This window comes from Barbatula barbatula, assembly GCF_947034865.1.
Source record: "Barbatula barbatula genome assembly, chromosome: 1".
NCBI classification, from domain to species: domain Eukaryota; kingdom Metazoa; phylum Chordata; class Actinopteri; order Cypriniformes; family Nemacheilidae; genus Barbatula; species Barbatula barbatula.
The window spans coordinates 28,001,959-28,023,260 of NC_136766.1; the positions used below are offsets into that span (position 1 = coordinate 28,001,959).

At 37.8% G+C, this 21,302-nt stretch overlaps 1 protein-coding gene across 1 annotated transcript in view; it reads right to left on the bottom strand.

The window, feature by feature from the left end:
* Window positions 1-760: 760 nt before the first annotated feature.
* Window positions 761-21,302, bottom strand: part of mta2 (metastasis associated 1 family, member 2) — a 53,665-nt gene continuing 33,123 nt past the window's right edge. The window contains exons 6-18 of the mRNA XM_079464946.1: window positions 20,749-20,866; window positions 12,430-12,532; window positions 6,474-6,573; window positions 6,206-6,394; window positions 5,571-5,645; window positions 5,395-5,453; window positions 4,591-4,691; window positions 4,349-4,488; window positions 3,945-4,173; window positions 3,701-3,790; window positions 2,725-2,843; window positions 2,499-2,644; window positions 761-2,414 (exon numbers count right to left, since the gene is read on the bottom strand). Of these exons, the coding sequence (XP_079321072.1) occupies window positions 2,261-2,414; window positions 2,499-2,644; window positions 2,725-2,843; window positions 3,701-3,790; window positions 3,945-4,173; window positions 4,349-4,488; window positions 4,591-4,691; window positions 5,395-5,453; window positions 5,571-5,645; window positions 6,206-6,394; window positions 6,474-6,573; window positions 12,430-12,532; window positions 20,749-20,866 (1,623 nt within the window). The 3' untranslated portion in view covers window positions 761-2,260. The remainder of the gene's footprint in view (window positions 2,415-2,498; window positions 2,645-2,724; window positions 2,844-3,700; window positions 3,791-3,944; window positions 4,174-4,348; window positions 4,489-4,590; window positions 4,692-5,394; window positions 5,454-5,570; window positions 5,646-6,205; window positions 6,395-6,473; window positions 6,574-12,429; window positions 12,533-20,748; window positions 20,867-21,302) is intronic.

Here is a 21,302-nt window from a genome sequence, read left to right on the forward strand (position 1 = left end):
AAATTACAATATTAAATTATATTGTTGTTGTTATGCCGAATTTATAGAATGTTTCTAACCATGGAGCACTGTAAGTTTACGGGAAAATAGGAATGTATATATTTAAGTTCAGAAAAAACAGCCTAAACAAAAACCAGACTTAAAAACGTTACTAAGCAAGTGATTAAGCAACGAAACATACATTTATACCATCAACAGCCTCTCAAAGTGAACATAACATTTCCAAACACCTGATAGCCATGGGTGATGTTTTTTGTCTGTCTTGGGTGTTTTGAATCAGATCAAATTGAGTTATTACGGCTGCCTTGCAGCCTTCGAGGGAATAAACATTTTTGAGTAGTCAACTTCAAAGGGCAGACTCTGAATATACACAGGCCTATCCTGTATTAAGCACCACATCACACCTCAAAGTTGTTAATCGAGTACTGTCTCTGAAGTGTAGTGTATGGAAGTCTTTGTGATATGCTTATTGTGAGGCTTGGGACACAAACATACATTTACATTTCAAATTTAAGTATACAATTTATAGTACAAGAAAAATAAACACACGGCACAGTTCTATATGAATGTGCCAAATGTGTGTGTTGCTTGGCCACTGTAAACAGCCTTCACCATGAATACTTTCAATAAACAATTGTTTTTATTTCAATTTGTGTTCAAAAGTTTTATTGGAAATTGCTGCCTTTTGTGAGTGTGATTGCCTTAATTCTATTAAAGCACATTGTTATCGCTCTAAGAAAAGATGAAAACGAGCCTTTTTTATGATCACAAACAAAAATCTTTATTCATTTTCTTATCACAAGATACATTAAGGATACAGACACTGGAGTTTAAAAAAAGTTTTGGAGAAAGGATTCAGTTGTGAATTAAAAAAATTTTGATACACAAAACGGAAATCTTCCACACCTTTGCATCTAACCATACCCACCCTATTCCCATCATGGAAAAATGTTTTTGTTAATGTTTTGCCGAAACATTTTAGGGGCATAAACCCTCTTCATAAAAAAACTGGTGATGCTTAAAATGGGACAGGTTAACATTTATTTGTGTCTTTAATATGCAGTGCATTACAAAACATTACAAAACCCCTAAATAGGGCAGGATTTACAATAAAAATTGAAATAACAAATTTCAAGCCAGGAAATCTGTCGAAAAATTCAACTGTTCAGCTCTAGACATCAGCCAACATTTACAACAAAAAAGGGTGGTGGGGAGAATATGCATTAATATCAGCCTATAGTTGAGTCACTACTACAAAATATAATCAAAAACATGATCTTTACCACTGTCACTGAATTCCTATCATTTTATTATCTACAATCACTAACATTATCTTCCCAGTTGCCTTTAGGATAACATTTTGATTTACTCGAAACAAAGACCTTTAAAAAACAGATGTGAACATTTTATGGAAAAGTAAATGTGAAAAACAAACTTTCTTGGGTTTGTTCAGGATGTCATGTAAGGAAAAGAATAGATCTGAGGCACACAACAGGAAAACAAATTGTGACACCTCATGGGCTTCTCAAACTTACATTTGCCTTACAGTCATATGAACATCTTTCAAAACCTACAAAATTAGAAGCCTTTTTCAACAATTTTTATACTAACACAGCCTTTCAGGTTGAACCCTACAAGACCTTAGTATCACTGACGTTAGGAGATACATTGTAAGATTTGGGATCCAAAAAACTAAATGTGTTTTACAAAAAGAATTATTTAGGGAAATTTTTTTATTGCTCTTCATGATGAGCAATTCTGCTGAGCCTTAAAGACTATAGTCACATGTACTGGTTAAAAAATTGCAATCATTATTACGAAACAGAGAACTGCCCATATTCCATGCTTTAGAAATTAAGAACAGTGTTACCAAAAGTGTAGGCTCCCTTACACAATTTAAACCCCTCCATTGATACATATCACACTGTTGGATAATCCTGTTAATATTTTTACAAAATTAATACAGAACTGGAGGAAAATAAAGTGTGCTTTGTCACCATTTATGAATGAACAATCAGCTTTAAATGAATTACTTGCATTAAAATGATAGGGACTGGAGAAATTTAAACGAAGTATAACACTAGGAGTAAAAAGAATGAAGTCTTGTGTTTGCTGGTGTAGGAGTATGTAGTATATAATATTCTGTGGATTTAAGTGTGTTCTTGTGTAGGTGATAACCAAAGACAAGGAACAGAGAAGAACAGCTGATGATCGCTGGATTTAACATGCTCTTGCAAAGGATATTTTATCGGAACATTGTTTAGTCCTCCAACACTATTGGCTCGCTTGTGCTGGAGGGTAAAATGGGTACAGGAAGGGGCCGGGGTGGCAGTGGAAGTTTGGCCCTAACTGGGAGGTGTGGTTTTCTGGCTGCCCGCCTCATCTCTCCCTGAGTGAGGTGTTTCCTCATGGCTCTATAAACCCAAACATAAAATCAGCCTCAGGAATAAACCAAGATATGTGACTTCAAATATAAATGTGAGTTACCTGGAACATACCTTGTTTCTTTTGTAGCCACAAACACCACTGGATTTGGTGCATCTCCTTGACTGACCTTCTGCCTCTTAATGACTGACTGGTTGGCTGCTCTAATCCCTGATGTAAATGGTCTTCCATTAGTGGAGAAAGAATGACCTCCAATGACCTGCAGCCAAAGACAGTTCTTAGATTTTACCTGTGAAAAGGTTCATTTATCTTTCCATGAAACATAGTTGTAATACTCACATTATCATAGGGCCTCTTGCCCAGCAGGGCAGATGCACTTCGTGGCTGGTTGCCCTGGTTACGGTTGATAGGAGTTGGAGCACCTCGAGGGGCTTTCAGTTTCAAGGGAGCTTGAACAGCTATAGAACACAACAAACCCCTTTCAATTTAAATATTCTTTTATTATTAAAAAATGTTTTACGAAGAGAAAACCAAGTTACAAGGTAAGTCACTGAAAGTGTTTCAATATAAACTAACCCAATGCTAAATTGTTAACAGGTCATATTGAGACTTGTTAAACCTGGTGATCCGTTCACTTTTTGATCGATCAACAGTAAAGATCAATAGCTTGCACTTTATTTGAGGTGTCTTGTGTTACTGCGTAATTATAGATGGTTTCATCTTAACAAAATAAACAAATGTTACTGCGCATGCGCACTTTTGTGAGCCCAGCTTAACTTCTGGTAGACATTGACAAACAATAGAGTGTCTGTAGATTATTTCGGATATAAATTAAAAGAAACCTAAAGGAACCGTAACTTGTCTCTCCAATATTTTGAATTTAGATTTTAGGTTTGTTTAAATGCATTAAAACTACAGGACCCATTGAACAAATGGTTTATTTAATCAAATGAACATACAACAAAATTCAACAAAAGGTTTATTCAATACAAGTATTATACAATAAAATAAGCTACAATAAATTACTATTAACATAAATTTAATTTAATATAAATAGTTAGATTTTATGAGACACTAGCCAAACACAAATCAGGAAGTTAAATGGGGCTCAGTTGCGGGCGTCCAATTAAACGCCTATATAATTATGTCCTGAGGATTTTTAATTAAATAAATGTACTTACTATATGGTTAGGGTTAGTTACTTCAAATTATGCAAAATTCATAGTACATACTACAGTAAATACACGTAACCTGTAACACCATAAAATAAAGTGTAACCGATCAATCTATCAATGCCTACATGTGGATGCATTACCTAATTCTTTTACTATATTTATGAGGGATGGCCGAGGAACAGTGCGGTATTTGATACCACTCTTTGCTGCTTTAGGAAGTCTTATCATACCTAAGAGAGAAAAAAGACAGTCAACAAATGCTCCGGGAGGACAAATTTGCTATTATGCAAAAATAACTGTAAAACAAAATAGGCCTCAATTTAGCCTCTTTACATGCAAAATGCCCAAGAATGATTATGAATAAATGTTATAGGGTCTGCTTACACTCTGCTTTGACAGCATTGGCATTAATGGAAGCATACGGGCGACGGGCTGCTCTGCGAGACTGCAGGATGTCCTGGCACACCCGACGAGCGATTCGAGTGAGTTTGGTAGTCTGCAGGATGAAGGTCTGCCGGTTTTTAGCCAGAAGTTTTGCTCTTCCAGCACTGCTGGTGAAGGGGGACATGCCTTGCACTTCCTGGCGGGTCATGTGACCACGTGGAGCTGCATCCTATTCGAGGAAATACGAAAACTTTGTTCAGATCAGGTTTATTTTACATTTGGTTGATAAACTAGCAAATTTAGAAAATGTGGAAAAAGCCGCTCTATGGCTTCTGCGTGCATGAAAACGTACTACTCTGAAACAGTTAACATTCAAGACACCAAAGAAAATAGGATTCACATACTGAGCCGGCCCTTGTAGCACCCTCTAGTTGGGTGGGGGTCTTAAGACCACCATACTTCTTCCAGTAAATCCAGCAGGATGAACAGAGTCTGCACTGCATGTTGGGCGGGCCCCATGCATACCACTGCTGAGACTGGGCAGCTGGAGAAGCAACAGTCAAACAGATGAATCAATTCATTATAGGGCACAAGAAAATTTAAGCGTGTAAATGAACATGAGCCACAGGGTAGTGACTTCACTCACTGTGGCAGCTTTCACAGCTGAGGCCTTTCTGATACCCAGCAGCTCCATTAATGCCAGGTTTGTTACCAGGGGCCATGATCTGATTGGGGTTAGGCTTGGTGCTGACAGACAGAAATATAGCAGACAAAATTTGTTTCAGGTTTGTATAGGAGATAAAGCACTGACAAACATACCATTTATGTTTGGTAAAAAACCTGATATTCATTTAAATCTATTAAACCTTAAGCCTTGTAAGAAAGGTATTTTAGCTTTGTTGTGTACAGTGTGCCGAACTAGCGTTTTATTTCAAACACAATAAATACTTGTACTAGGGCTTAAACTAACAACTAGTTTAACAATTGTTTAATCTATTGGCAAATTTCAAGATGGTGCCAGGCAGTGTGTTGGAATGCCGTCGCTATGTGTTTAGAATATATGCCCTATGTTTTTCTGTTTTATTGACGTGTTTTTTAAATCATAAATCAATCATTTTAAATCAACTTATAGGAGAAGATTCAGAGCTGCCCTCTTGGCCAAGAAAAGCAGCACAAAGTGTTGGCCAGAAGGATGCAAATAAATGTGGCAAACATATATTTGACAAAAAATCTTTTGATTACACTGTGTTATAATTGCAATTGTTTGTTTTCAAGGAGAGTACATGCGTTTTCTTAATATTTTAAGCAAGAGAACAAAGGTGTTAACAATAAAGATATTTTTTTCACATCCTTCTTTACTAATATTTACCAAGGGTGCCAGTATAGCACATAATACTACTTTGTTCAAAAATATGTATTCTTTGGAAGTGCAGTGACACTAAGAACTCACTAGGTAGGGATGTACACCTGTTTCAGTTTACTGTCTGCCTCAGCTGCCTTTAGTCGTTTCTAAAAATAAACAAAATATTTTATTAAAATTGTCCAGATGATGGTTTTGACATTCAAAGGGACTGTTCAAACAATGTTTATTTTGGTATTAAAAATGAAATTGAAAAATTGTCATACCTGCTGGATGTAACGGTCAGTAGTCTTCCACATGTAGTAGAACTGGACCACACTAGCTAAGGACTTCCAGGGTAACTGCACGATAACAACAAAAACAATGCCCGAATATAAGGGTTGGGTATCAGTTGATGTTTTTATTGATTCTGCCTGCAAATTTTGCAGGTATAAGTAGAATAATAATCCACAGCTAGCCATGCATTAAAGGATTTAATACACTTTGCACAGGCAACAACCCGTCAGGTGGTTCTTGGCCTTTTTGTCGTGCATTCAATTCCTTTAATGCATGGTTAGCCATGATTATATTCCTTACATATTCATAAACAGTGTTTTAAAGAAAAAAAATAACAGCCAGATCATTCATATAACCCCTGAGAAAAATGTACCATGGTTTATTATAGTCAAAAAGCAGTAATCTTTTTTTAGAAAATTGATTTTTACAACAAATACCATGAATAACTTCTGGGTACTAAAGTAAAACTCATGTTATATTTAAACGATGCAAGGGCTGTTTCAATCTGCATCTGCATATCAAACATTTAAAGACATCGTGTCTGCATGTGTTAGCTCACGCAAAAAAAAGCCTTTTGTGTAACTTTCTGCAAGTAAATGGCAAGGTTTTATTTTCCAATACTTACAAAATCTTGGCGGATATCATTGAAGTCCTTGCCATATTTTTCCAGAGCCTCCTCAAACAGCATGGCTTCTGATGCACTCCACTCTTCCATCTCATCTCTGCACAGCACCGGGCCGCCCTGCGGCACCAGTGTGGACATGGCCTTGGCAAGGTCATAGCCGTTCTTCTGCAGAGTGTCCATGGCGTGGAACTACAGATGGACAGAACAGTATTAATGTCAGATGTGCGTGTAAAGAGAAAACTGTGTGTCCACATGCGCTCTGCCTCACCAGTGTGATGTCCCTAGATGCTGCAGCTGCACTCATGTGCAGACTAGGCTGGCGGATGGAACTGCTGCAGTCAAGTGCACGGGCAAAGGTGCCAACAGCTCTAAAATACACATAAAATATTTGAATTAACATCTTACAAGTCGTTTTACTTTGCATTTGGTATTACAAAATAATGAACAACAAAAAATTCTAGGGGTGTCCTCGACTAAGGATTTCCATAGTCGAATCAGAATTGTCACGTCCTGCGTATAGTTAACTGATAGTTGAATCGCACGCTTGTGTCTGTTTGTGTGTGCGGGACGACACAAGGTGGTTAAGGGTACAGCGCAACATTGATGCACCAAAAATCAATCAAACATTAATTTGACATTAATAAAACAGAATATACCTTTACAATTAATAAAAAAAAATTAAATGAGCCAGATCAAAGTCAGAATAATGTGCAAAATAAATGTTTTTAGGCAAAATGTCTGAAATGTAGGGGAACATATTTTCAAAACACAAGCCACAAATAGTAAACTTAATGGACAGTTTCCTTAAACATCACATAACAATGACTACTTACTAGACCAGATCTCACCTCAAAGCTATTTTCAAAACAACTCTATAATAATTCATTATATTTTAGAAACAGAAAGTTCATTACTCACAATAAAGTTACTTTATTTACCGCATGTAAAGGAGGAATGCATTAAAGCATCTTACCATTTAACAGTCAAAAGTCCCATCTTTTTTCAGTGCACTCTTTCTCTGTCCTTCTGACGTGGATGCTTGCTTTCAGTACAGAGAATGACAAGTTCCGAAAGTCTGTGCCGTACATGCTATATGCGGTGATTTTTGGTTATATTACTTTATAATTTTTTGTATCATCCAGTGCAAAGCTCAGTCTGAGTAAATAACTACGTGCATTTACGAGACAAAGTGCCTAAACATTCAGTACGTGACAAATGTTTGAAAACACATTCATTTGAGAATCATCTTCGGGTGTGTGCGGTACACATGCTGCTTTTTTTTACCGTTCTCACAGGCTGTGAGTTAAAGCACAGAAGATGCGATCCTATGCTGGGTCATAGTCAGACCTTGCAGCTACTGTGAGAGCGACACACATAGCAGTATTGCGATGTCATGCAGGGATCGATCTGTACGGCGACGCAGGAAGATCAACGCTCCCTGTCATTGCCATAGAAACCAAATCAGATATTGTACAATATAAGAGAGCACCACAGCTCAAAAATCAGTATTGACTTGACAGTGTGAACATTAATTAAGTAATTAAGTTTGGTTCCGTACACAAGCGTATAGTTTGGTAAATGCTGTTGTCATCTGCATTTTTCGGGGGGTTAATTTGAAAGTAGAATGCAGTTATCACTCTGGTAAACTGAATTTAGCAGTGTGTAAATGTTTCAGTTTACTTCAGACTGCAACAAAAAGGAATGACAGAAGCGATTGAGCCGAACTGTCCAGACCTCATAAGTCCAGACCTGTCCTGACCTTTAAATTGATAAATTAGGGGTGGGAGAAAAAAAAAGATTCAGTCTTCTAGCCATTCAAATCGATTCACAAATGTAAAAATCTATTTTAAATGTTACAAGTAAATATAATAACGCAATGTCATCTGAACAAAAAAAGGCAGAAGTCAACCGTAAGTGAGGTGCAGTACCAGGTCCTGTTTAGAGAGCGCACACCTGGAAACTGCGGAGCATATACGAGCAGTAGCGAAAGAGAAATCATTCAGCCTTCGTTGTAATGAAATAAAATATAAACAAAATAAAATTCAGGATGGTCCTTCTCTGAATCTACTCTGTGCAGTGAGCAGCAGGGAGAAACAGTTCAATTCACCATAGCTGAATTTTCGATGAGTGTAATATGGCATTTTCCTAAGCCTGTATGGTGTTTTCCTAAGCCATTTAGACTAAGGAACATGATCATACTTGTATAAATATGTACAGTTTGTTAGCCAGCTCACACACGCTGCACGAGGCAAATTCAGTAATATTGCCTAAATCACCTCACTTATGTATATGATGATTTTGTCAGAGGATGTTTCAATTCGTGAAAGTGACTGCCGTTTAACATGTGGCACTAATTAGTTTTATTTTATGCCGTGAGAATAACTAGTAGAAAAGAGATTGAAATCAGACATGATAGGTCAGGTGCTGACGGAAGAGATGTGCTTTCAGACGATTCTTTAAGATGGCTACAGAATCTGCTGATCTTGTAGCAGCGGGCAGACCATTCCAAAAATGTGGAACCCATCCAGAGATTTTTTCCCTTTTGGGATGGCAACACAAGACGTCATTCGTTTACAGAGCGTAAGGAACTGGCGGATACATAAGTCTGCATTAGCAAATTAATATAAGGGGGTGCCGAACGGGTGGTGGTCTTGTAGGCCTGGAGTAGAGTCTTGAATTTGATGCAAGCGACTATAGGGAACCAGTGTAACTTAATGAAGAGAGGAGTGAGGAGCTCTCTTTGGTTCATTGAAGACCACTCTTACCGCTGCATTCCGGATCATATGTAGAGGTTTGGTTGTGCAAGATGGAAGTCCAGCCATTAGCACATTGCAATAGTCCAGTCTGGACAGAACAAGAGCCCGGACTAGGACTTGCGTAGCATGCTCAGATAGTAAAGGTCTAATTTTTCCTAATATTGGAGAGGATGAATCTACAGCTAGCAACCTGATCCGTGAAGTTTAGCTGATCATTGATCACCACTCCCAGGTTTCTGGCCATTATGGAAGATGTGATGGTTGATGAGCCCAGTTGAATGGAGAAGTTGTGATAAATCTTTGTGTCGGCCGGGATTACAAGCAGTTCTGTTTTTGCAAGGTTCAGCTGCAGCTGAGGGCCTTCATCCAGAGCGAAATGTCGCTCAGGCATGCTGAAATGCGTACAAAAATAGATGGCTGAAATGAAAGGTGGAGTTGTGTATCATCTGCATAGCAGGGATAGGAAAGCCATGTTTCCATATTACAGAGCCTAAGGATGTCATGTATTCAGAAAAGAGCAATGGTCCAAGCCCTGAGGCACCCCTGTATCAAGATATTTGGACTCAGAGATCTCTAAGGTGACCTTCCTGAGAGGCAAGACCTGAACCATTGTAGCACCATTCAAGAGACGCCATAGCCTTGAGGGTCGACAAGAGTATATGGTGGTTAACGGTGTCAACGGTGCAGATAGATCCAGTAGGATAAGTACAGATGAGTTATAGGCGACTCTTGCCAGTCTCAAAGCTTCAATGACCGAGAGCAGCGCAGTATTGGTGCAATGACCATTGTAGCTCTTGAAACCAGACTGCTTGCTGTCCATGAGGTTGTTCGGCGAGAAATGAGGAGAGCTGGTTACATACAACATACTCTGGACTTTTGGCAATGAAGGGGAGGAGAGATACCGGTATATAGTTCTCTAACAGTGTAGGATTAAGAGTGGGTTTCTTCAGTAGTTGGGTAATACGGGCCTCTTTGAAGACTGTGGGAAATGTACCAGTGGTGAGTAGGGATGGGTACCGAAACCCGGTACTTTATCGGTTCGGGGGCTAAATTGTGAAAGACCGAAGTATCGGTAAGCTCTGACGTTTACGGTTCTGCTGTCGGTACTGGAGAAATTAAGAAAAACATTTCCTATTTATTATTGCTAAATAAACGTTACCTAGCATATTTTCACTGACAAACCATTTCTAATTTGCGATAATATTAAAGAGATTTACCTGCATTATCGTTATTCTCAATCTCGCACACGAAATGTCCGTCTGTCCCACACTACACAGAGCTCGTGCGCACACAACACGAGAGCGTGCAAGCACATAACACGAAAGCTCGCGCTTAATAGAGTGATGATGGCGGAGAGAATCAAACGTCTAAAGTCTGGTTACATTTCACTCGAGTGGATGCAGACAATGCTCGTTGAAACAAGTGCAACAAGATTTTTGCTTTTAAGACCGGAAACGTCTTTCTAATGTGCATTATGTGCAGACAGAAAAATGCTAAGTTTTCGACTGCCTAGCTAATAGTTCATCATCCACGTCCTCAGGTACGTATGCTAGCCTAGCAGTCTTCCTAAATAACACCGACATAAACATTGCATAAGGTTTCTTTAAATTAGTATGTAGTAATTTAATAAACACACATCACATAAAAAAAAATTGCCTACATATAAATCAGCCGTAGCCTAAATAAATCTTAAAAATTTAAAATGCTTTCACAGTACTGCATTTAAAATGGATGAATAATAATAAATTATGCTTAAGAAATTATAAAGCAGAGCTTATCTAAAAATGAATTTGTAGTGAGGAATTAAGATGTTAGGTCAGTAAAGAATGTTTTAAATAGTGAAAACAACTCCAGCTTTAGTTTTGTCTTTCATAAAAAAGCACAACAAAAAGTACAGATAAGAGTACCTTATCGATAAGTGGTATCGATAAAAGTAGGAATACCGTTAAAACCTTAACGATACCCATCCCTTGTGGTGAGAGACGAGTTCATAATGTGTGTCAGAGGAGGAACAACCGATGGAGAGAAGGCCTGGAGGAGATGAGTGGGGATGGGATCTGGTGGGCAGGTAGTTGGGTGGTTAAAAGACATGACCTTGGAAACGTCATCTTCAGATAGGAGAGAGAAAGAGTGGAGCGAGCATGTGTGGCGGCGAGAACTGATCATCAGCTGTTAAGTCCGATGGAGGTGAGGGGGCAGGCGGGAAAAGAAGAGCAGATAAGGTTTTAAAGAGAGTACGAGAGTCAGGAGAGTTGTTGATCTTAGTGTGGTAGTACTGAGTTTTTGCAGAGTAGACATCAGCAGAGAAAGATGAGAGGAGAGACTGATACAGACAGAGGTCAGAAGGTTCTTTAGATTTGAGCCACTGTCTCTCAGCAAACCTGAGTGCGGCGCGATGCTCACAGAGAACATCAGATAACAAGGGGGCAGAAGGTGTTGCACTAGATGGCCTAGATGTTAGTGTGCATAAGCTGTCTAAGCTGAGGTTAGTGTGGAAAAGAGCCACACTATTATACACTTGTTTTAATGTCTGACAACAGAAAATGTCCATGAGAATGGCTTTATTGAGCACTCAGTTCAACAGTTCAAAGTCTAGTAAGCAAAAGTGCCAACAATGGTCTGACTCTGAGCTCAAATGCGATGTTTCGATCTAATCATGAGGGACCAAATGAATCCCACCCCATGATATATGTTGGATATAATAGTTAAATTTAATGGAGGCCTAATGTAAACCTGTAAGTTGTAATGGAAGTAATTTCCTTTAGCTGTGGACCTTAATCGAGTTATTTGAATACTATGAATATTTGAATACTTTAAAATGCTTTTTATCATATAAAATATAAGTTTTTGCAATGGCTCTTTTGTCAAAATAAATGAACCAAAACAGGAAGAATGGCTCTTCAGTGAAAAAAGGTTCCCAGACCCTGCTTTAAGGTATTTGTATTTATTAAATTATTTTGTCTAACACTACAAACTGCCCTATCTCTACACCGTTCATGAAAGTTACTCTATATAGAGAGAGGTCAACTCAGATGTAATACAATAGGGTCTTCGCCCCTTAATATTATAATGAAATATAGTTTGGGGATAGTTTGCACATCAATAGTAACTATTATAACATGTCGTTTCAAACCTGTATGATTTTATTTGGGGAAAGGATGATATTTCTTTAGAATGTTGGTAACCAAACTGTTTGGACTATTACAATATACTAACTAAATCCTAAAATTAATTCAGCTTCTCAGAAACAAAACTTGTGGCCGTTTTATTAAAATAAAATATTTCTAAAGCTATGCTTGTAATGTCTTTTTGTAATAATGGCTTAAAAATTTTCTTTTGGAAGTCATTTGTCAGCCAGATAAAAAATTGTAAATGCTTGACAGCCCTACTATTAACCCTAAATCTAATATTCCTTCACGAATTACAGATTGGAACTCCAGTACAGCACTTAATGGTCTGTTTACTAACCGTGCCACTACCAGGAACTGGTCTATCTGAGCATCGTTCAGCTGGTTATTTGGATCCCAAACCTTTGTCTCAAGCTTCTCCTGCGCTCGAATATCTGATTCCCCTGAAGAGACAAAGAAATCAGTAATCAACCTTTAGTTGTTAAAATAATTATTTGGAAGTTCCTTCAATTACAAAAAAGCAGCAAGACAATTCTATATAGGTGTAAACACATACATTTTGATTGTCAAGTTATTATTCAGTCATCTCTGTAAACTAGATCTTATGACATAATAAAACCACTGGTAATCAGAAAACAATATATACATTTCGGGATAGTTCAGAGAAGAATGAACATTTCTGTCATTAATATCTTACCCTCGTGTCGTTCCACAACCATAAGACCTTCGCTCATCTTTGGAAAACAAATTAAGATATTTTGGATGAAGTCAAAGAGCTTTCTTACCCCTTATATACAGCAACTACTACTCTCACTCTCACTTTTTGTAAAACCACTTTTTTCAACAATTCCATATCAGCTCCCAACACACATTTACCCGACCGAGCACACGACATGTGTGTGCTCTTGTGAAGACACGCTGGAGACTTGAATAAATTTGTTACTTGATAATATTAAGGTTGACTGTAGTCACATGGAATACTTTAACCCGTTCGTGTGCTGAATTTACGTCACCATTATAATCTGCTTACATTGTCTATATAGATTGCTATCTAATAACTTTAATAAGATTAACAAACGATACATCGTTTAAAAGGTCTAAGGGTATAGTTCCAGTATATGGTCTAGGTTTTGCTAAATATATGCTCCAGCAATGGTAATGGTAAAAATAACAAACAAAATGTGTGACCAATAAGAAGAGGACTTCTGCGTGTGGCATTTTTTTTATTGCTCACAGGACCACCACCAGGATCACAAGTGAGCTACCCCTGACGCGCACCTGTTGCTCACGAAACATAACATCTTTAGACATGTGGCTTTGGTATCATTGCATTTCTGCACACCTCAGACATATTTATCATTAATATTTGTTAATGATATAAAGGTGTTATGCACAGGGCTCTAGACTAGCTTTTTGCACTAGTTGCTTTTTTCTTAGGTGCACCAGCACAAAAGTTAGGTGCACCCTAATTTTTTGACCGCATCGCATTTAAACACCGTTTTACAAGTTTACTTTTTTTAATCGCTGTCCATATAGGCAATATTGACTTGTAAATGATTACCTAACAATCTGGTCAACATAAAGCTCTTGATTCTATTTTCTTTTGTCCATTTTCAATAATAAGATTATTTTATATGGTTAATGCAGTAACGAGACAGTAGGCATATTACTGACATAGGCTACATGACATGGCTGACCTTAGGCATGATTGACCCTAATGTATCCAATCAGTATATTCACAGGTCTTCCTCTCCACAAGATACGACTACACAATGACGCATTCCTTTGTGGCGATATCTGTGTCTCTGTCGATTTGGAATGCCATGTACTCACTCTTAGCAATTTGCACAGATGTCTTTTTTTCAATGTATCTGCGATGACTCCTATAAATTGGGCCCATGCGACATCATTGCTGTACGTCGGGTAAATAAGCCATTTTTCTTAATTAGAATTATTTCGGACTTGAACTAAGTGAAGGGAAGTTCTTCTTTTGCAATATTGTAGGCAACATTAAACTTGATCATCATCTCGGCCTCGTCTGATTATCTGTTTGCTGCTCCCTGCCGCTGAAAGGCAGCGGGAAGAGGGGACACTAGGGCAGTTAATTTATCGCGGCATTCAATGTGTTTTATAGATGCATTGTGCTTTTTAAGCATTTCAATTCTTAATGTATTAGAACCAGTCACAAATGCAATGTTGCCGGCTATACCGACACACTTTATAGTAAATGCAGTGCATTATATAATCGGTTTTACCTGGGCAGTTCATGGCTCCGTGTCAGAGCATTGCTTGTGATTTTTGAAAAGAGAAGGCATTAATTTAACATTCATAACGAAAAAGTTATCAATCGTTCTTTTCATCTCTCATCTTCTACATCCACTCTCATTATCTGACGGGCCTAGGCTACTCACCACTCTCTGTCTGACTGCAGCACACGCATTTCCAAACGTACAAACACGTACAGGAATATCTGTACCATGGCCAATCAGATGGGGTTTGTCCTTCACTATTTTTTACACTTTTTCCTCGAACGGCTGGTCGAACTGGTGCAACCTAAGATTTTTCTTTGTCGCACGAAACTCTAGAGCCCTAAATGCAACAAAATTTTTTTTTCAATGTACTTCAGCCTCTCTAACTCTTTTATTTTTTAACTTTACAATTTAAAAACATGTTTTAAAACATTTACATGCACAAAATAAACGTATATCTATCAAAAATCTGCTTATAAAAGAAACCCGTTTTCACGTGTTTACATGCAACTAGCTACGCAGAAAAACTTGTTTACATGGAATTTTGAGACTTATATACAGTGACCTCACCATCGATAATCTGTTTAGTGATAAAAAAATGCTGCGGGAAATTGGTCAGATGCTGTAATTTTATATCTCTTCTCATGTCCGCAGAACCCGCATATGCAACAATAATTTTCATTTTGCCTACATCAAATGCATGATTCGAGAGTGGACTTTTACCTCCATTTGGGACTTTTCCTATTGCGCTGGCAGACATGCGCACATAAACAAAACTGAGCGAAAACAAGTAACTGCGTTTACATGCAGCGCAAAATCCGAGTAACGGGCAAAAAAACTACCTCTGCCGAGCGGGTATTGACGTTTATGTGCTTTCCCTCATAAAAGAAAACCATTTTACATTTACATGTATTTATGACCTTACCTTTATCAGCTTATTAAGCAAATTGAAGTGAGACTAATGTAAACATTTACATTTATTCATTTGGCAGACGCTTTTATCCAAAGCGACTTACAAGTAGTTTTTTACATTGGCACATTACTGCAGAGAAATCAGGGGTTGAGATTTGAACCGGCAACCTTCTGATCGCAAGCCCAACGCTCTGACCGCTAGACCACAAATAATATAAAGCCACAGAAATCACAAATACCACCCTCGAAAACAAAGAATATGATTGAACAAAAATCTACAATTATGAGGGGAAATAACACTCCAGAGTCTAGGCAGAATGCGAGCTGGGACTCCTTATCATTTAGTCATTTGGAGTTTTGGCACTTGGAGGGCAGGGCGTTACCATTGTCAACAAATGCTATTTGCCGGCTACCACTGCAGACAAATGCTATTGGCCGTTGTCACTGCCATTATTTTGGAACTTCCGTTGTGATTGGCTGTTGTTGGCCTATTTTAAATTGATGGCAGGCATCTTTTTTCTAGATCGTCTGTCTTTATATGAATTATCAAGTGTATTCTTAGTAAATTACTGCCCCATTTGCTTGTAGGTGATTTAAATATTTTGTAAAATTGTATATACCTAAACTGACTAGTAATGCTTAGATATAACATCCGATATAAACAAGAATAAAAGGAGTGATCTTACCGCAGGCTGCAGTGTCAGGACCGCAACTCAGTGCTCACATTAGTTTTTGTGACATCGCACCTAACACAAGATGTACAACAATCAGAGGCGAATATGTGCTTTATGCTTTAATTCTTTAAAGTAAAAAACAATTTGGTGTCTTGAAGCAAAGTTTGCCGAAGTTTAAACCTAGTCACACTCAGGGGTCCCTCAAACATCCTGAAAAGTGAAGCTGCAGGCTCTTTGATCGTCCCCTGGTGGCTTTTGGGCTTTCCTTGTATTTATTGTTTCACGCTAGAGGAAGCAGTTGCTCGACCGGTTTCCTCTGCACTTGATTATTATGGGTAATGTACAATCCTTGAGGAATAAGGAGGACGAACTTCAAGGAAATGTTCATTACCAGAAGGATTTTAGGAACTGTTGCATCATGGCATTTACTGAAACGTGGTTCACAGAGTGTGACCAGGAGACTGATTTGTCCATAGATGGATTTGAAGCTCACTTTCGTCTGGATGAGCTGGTAGCGGTAACGGATAAAACAGGTGGAGGAGGGGTATGTTTATATGTTAATAAATTATACTGCATCTGTACAGAAAATGTGGAACTTTTATCTGTATCATTGGGCCCTTTCGATCTACCCCGCTAGTTTCCACAACTCTTTATAACGACAGTGTACATTCACCCGAAGGCGGACTCTGCCTCTAGTACCATCTTTAATGTAGTACAGAGACTGCAGTCGATCTCACCGGACACACCAAATTTAAACCTTGGGGACTTTTATCATGTTTCTCTTAAACAGACTCTAAAAACATTCCAGCAGTATGTCTCCTGTCCTTACAGACCGGGTAAGACTTTGAATCTCTGTTATTGGTCTTTAAAGGATACCTATAAATCTGCTTGCAAATGATCTCAACAGCTTTTATTGTCGTTTTGATAACTTTGATTTTAGTAATTAAACTTACAGATAAAAAGATTCATATAGGCTTTATATACTGAAAGTTTTATTCAGTAAAGGTGCGCAAAATTAAAAAAAATAAATGGTAGTCAAAGGTGCCCCAGAACTATTTGTGTTCATCAATTCTTTAAAATATCTCACTTTGTGGCCAAAACTTTTTTTGTCCTACTATGGTAGAGGATGATATCTTTCTTCTTTGTGTTTAACAGAACAAAGAAATGCATATAGGTTTAAAACAACCTGAGGGTGAGTAAAGTATGACAGAAGTTAAATTGAGTGAACTATCCCTTTAAGTAAATAAACTAAGTTATCAAAATCTTGAAAAGATTTGCAGTATTCTCTGTTCTCAAAAACTGGGGGTGTGTCCACTGTCTGCACTGAATCCACACCCACTCACGTCTCTCAACCTGTCCTCAGTATATTCTAACATGTGCAATATTCATCAATAGAGAATCACTGAAGCACATAGCAATCACGCGCTGTGAACCACCTCCTTCCGTCTGAACATATTAAACATACGTTCCTATAAACTACACTATCATACTATATTTAAACCATCCTAAATCACAATTATCACTGACAAAAATAGTGTAAAACAAATACAAACTATTGTACTTGCATTTAGGTAACGTCAAAATCCTGCACCATATTTGCTTCAAAATGCACCTTGTGAACTCGTAATCCGAGAACTCTTAATCCAAGATCATGTAATCACAAACGGAACTCACTTCCTTGAAGTGACCATGGCATGAACACATACTTTAACGGACTTCTGAAAGGGCCCTTCGCAAAGGGATTCAGGTGTACCAAATGCCCTTCAATACAGTAAAAGACTTTTGGAAAATGCCCATAGTGATAAAACTAGCAACTTTTGGATAAACACAAGCTTTCATTTAGTTAGAATATGTAACCAGTAGTGCCCCACAAGCGCATGTTTGGGGTTTCCCAGAGCAGGACCGTCTCTTGCCATCTAAGCCAAAATCAATGCATAAAGTAGGGTTGGGTGATATATATCGCTATTCACACTAATTATACATTAAATCGATTCTAAAATCACTACGAGATTGGTCATATTATATCCCTGTTCTATACACCTTTTCAGGTATTTTCATGATAATAAAGTATATCTATAATAATAATGTTTGACGTTATAAACGACTCATTGTAATTTCCTGGAACTATTTGTGTAAATCATTCTTCTGTTTCCCATATCTGAAGTCTCTGCGCAAGAACGCCCCTCAGGCTTTGGGATGTGCCTGCTTTTAAAAGTAATTCATTGAGGATCTGAGACCATAAGAATCGCACGATATATTATCCCAGCCTTGCACTGTTCAAGCGTATGGTGGTTTCGATAGATGATGTTGTGGTTATTTATCAGGATTCAAGCAGTTTAATCAGGATTAAAGCAGTAAATTCTGGTAGGCATCTAGGATTGTGGGGTTTTAGTCACTATTTTACAATAGTTTAAAGTCTGACAACAGAAACAAAATAAGAAATGAGGACAGCTTTATTGTCCATTTATTTGTTTTACAGTTTGTGAGAGTAGTTCTGAGAGTAGAAGCAAAACAGAAGTACCCACACTAGTCTGAACTCAAACACAAAGCAATGATGTCACAAATATGCTAATCAGCATGTGAGGTCATCCAGTGCCACAAGTCATACAAAATCCTGTTGGAAACACCTTAATTCCTTTAAAACAGATGCCTGCCATCAATCTGTGGGGCCAACAATAACACCAATCAATCACAATGGATGTTCTAAAACAATGGCAGCAGCCAATAGCAATTGTTGACGAGTGTAGTCAACCGTGCGAGCGAGCAACCTCAGAAGTGTTATTTCCCCTCAAAACTGTTGATTTATATACACAATCATAATTCTTGTGTTCAAATGTGGGATTTTGCGCTTCTTCTGCAGCTTTATATTTTCACGCAAGCTTTGTCACTTGTGCACTGTGTTTACAAGCTAACACAGATTTTAAACAACATACAAAGGACTTATGTTTATGGAACGACATGACAGTGATTAATTAGCATCTCAGATAATCAGTTCTTTAAAGCTGGATTTTGGACCAATTATATTTTTTTTGTAGGTGGATCTATCCAGAAAGACATGTCAAACATTAAAGGCTAAAAATACAAAATGTCCCTAATATAGACGTGCTCAAATTTGTTGGTACCCCTGCACAAAACACGAAGAATGTTCTGTGAAATAACTTGAAACTGACTAAAGTAATTGGGATCCACCATTGTTTACTACATATTTAATATAAGTCAGACTTTGCTGTTTAAATTATGTTGTTTAAAATCTGATTTTAAATTAAAAATAATATTGTAAATAACACAACAAATGAAAATGTCACAGACAAAAATTATGGGTTAAGGGTTAACCTAATATTTTGTTGCACAACCTTTAGAGGCAATCACTGGAAGCAAACGTTTTCTGTCGCTATCAATGAGACTTCTGCACCTGTTAACAGGTAGTTTGGCCCACTCTTCCTGAGCAAACTGCTCCAGCTGTCTCAAGTTTGATGGGTGCCTTCTCCAGACTGCAAGTTCCAGCCCTTTCAATAGATGTTCGATAGGATTCAGATCAGGACTCCTAGAAGGCCTTCAGAAGAGTCCAATGTTTTGTTCCTATTCATTCTTGGGTGATTTTAGAGGTGTGTTTTGGGTCATTATCCTGTTGGTGGACCATGACCTGCGACTAAGACAGAGCTTTCTGACATGGGGCCGCACGTTTCACTCCAGAATGCCTTGATAGTCTTGAGATTTTATTGTGCCCTGCAAAGATTAAAGGCACCCTGTGCCAGATGCAGCAAAGCAGCCCCAAAACGTAACCGAACCTACTCCATGTTTCACTGTAGGTGTGGTGTTTTTCGTCTGTGAACATAGAGCTGATGTGACTTGCCAAAAAGCTCCAGTTTTGACTCATCTGTCCAAAGAACATTCTACCAGAAGGAATGTTACTAGTCTATATGAATTTTAATAAATTCAAGTCTGGCTTTTTATGTTTTTCTTTCAAAAGTGGAGTCCTTCTGGGTCTTTTTCCATGGAGCCCACTTTTGGTCATGAAGCGACGGATGGCACGATCAGAAACTGATGTACCTTCACTTTGGAGTTCAGCTTTTTTTTTTTTACCATTCACAGCTATCCTACAGTTCAATTTGGGGTCGATTTTCCTTTTGCAGCAGTATCCAGGAAGGTTGGCTACAATTCCATGGACCTTAAACTTCTTAATATTTGCAACTGCTGCCACAGGAACATCAAGCTGCTTGGAGATGGTCTTGTAGGCTTCACCTTTACCATTATTATTTTCTTTCTGAGCTCCTCAGACAACTCTATCCTTTGCTTTCTCTGATCCATGTTCGGTATGGGGCACACAATGATACCAAACGGCACAGTGACTATTTTTCTCAGTTTAAATAGGCTGAATGACCGATTACAATATTGGAGATATGTGATACTAATTAAAGAAACTAATTAGTTTTAAATATCACTATAATCCAATTATGTTTTATCTTTTCTAAGGGGTACCAACAAATGTGTCCAGGCCAATTTAGAATATCTTTTTAGAATAACCAATAATTCATCTCTTTCCACAGTTTCTTTGCTTTATTCCTTGACACACCAAAGGCATGCAAGTATACATGATACAATAGCTTTTAATTGTATCACTCTTCAGGAGAAATGAAGCAATATTTCAATGAACTGTAAGGGTATCAACAAATTTGAGTACGTCTGTAAATGGTAACTACATCAGAACTTGAGAAGTTTAATAGTGTATCAAAGTTCATATACAGTTGATGCGAAAGTAAAGAATATATCAGAAAGAAACAATTTTACTTATTATACTAAGGCTAAGATATGAAATGTTCGAACCTTCACCCATTTTGTCAGGAATCTCTGCCTGGTATTTGGATCCAACTCTTATTTCCCCCTGGTCAGCCAGCAATGTCTTCTGTACTGGGTCAAACACCAGCGAGTAAAAGAAACATTCCTGTAGGAAAATCCAAGAATAAAAATCAAGACAACTAATTAACAAACATTAACATCCAATGCATTTATTAATTTGGTCATTTTAAACAACAAATTTACTTGGCCAATTCCACCAGCTGGACGTACACCCAGTCATAACACTGGTCTAAAAGTAAAATACACCTTAAGGCCTGTGTAGACTCTACACCTGCTGCACCACAAAGGTTAGTGTTACATTATAACACTAACTATAATATATGAGATTTTAAAATAATATTTTAAAATAAAACTTAATTTATTCGCAGATTTTAGGAGGCAGACAAGATGTGCCAGTGATTGATGTATACCAAGTTTCGTATCAATAGACAAAAAAAGTGATGAAAATACATCCCTATGAACCTTTGGAAAACTCGCCTTAGAATTCATTGACCATTCGATCAATCAAAAATTGATGATCT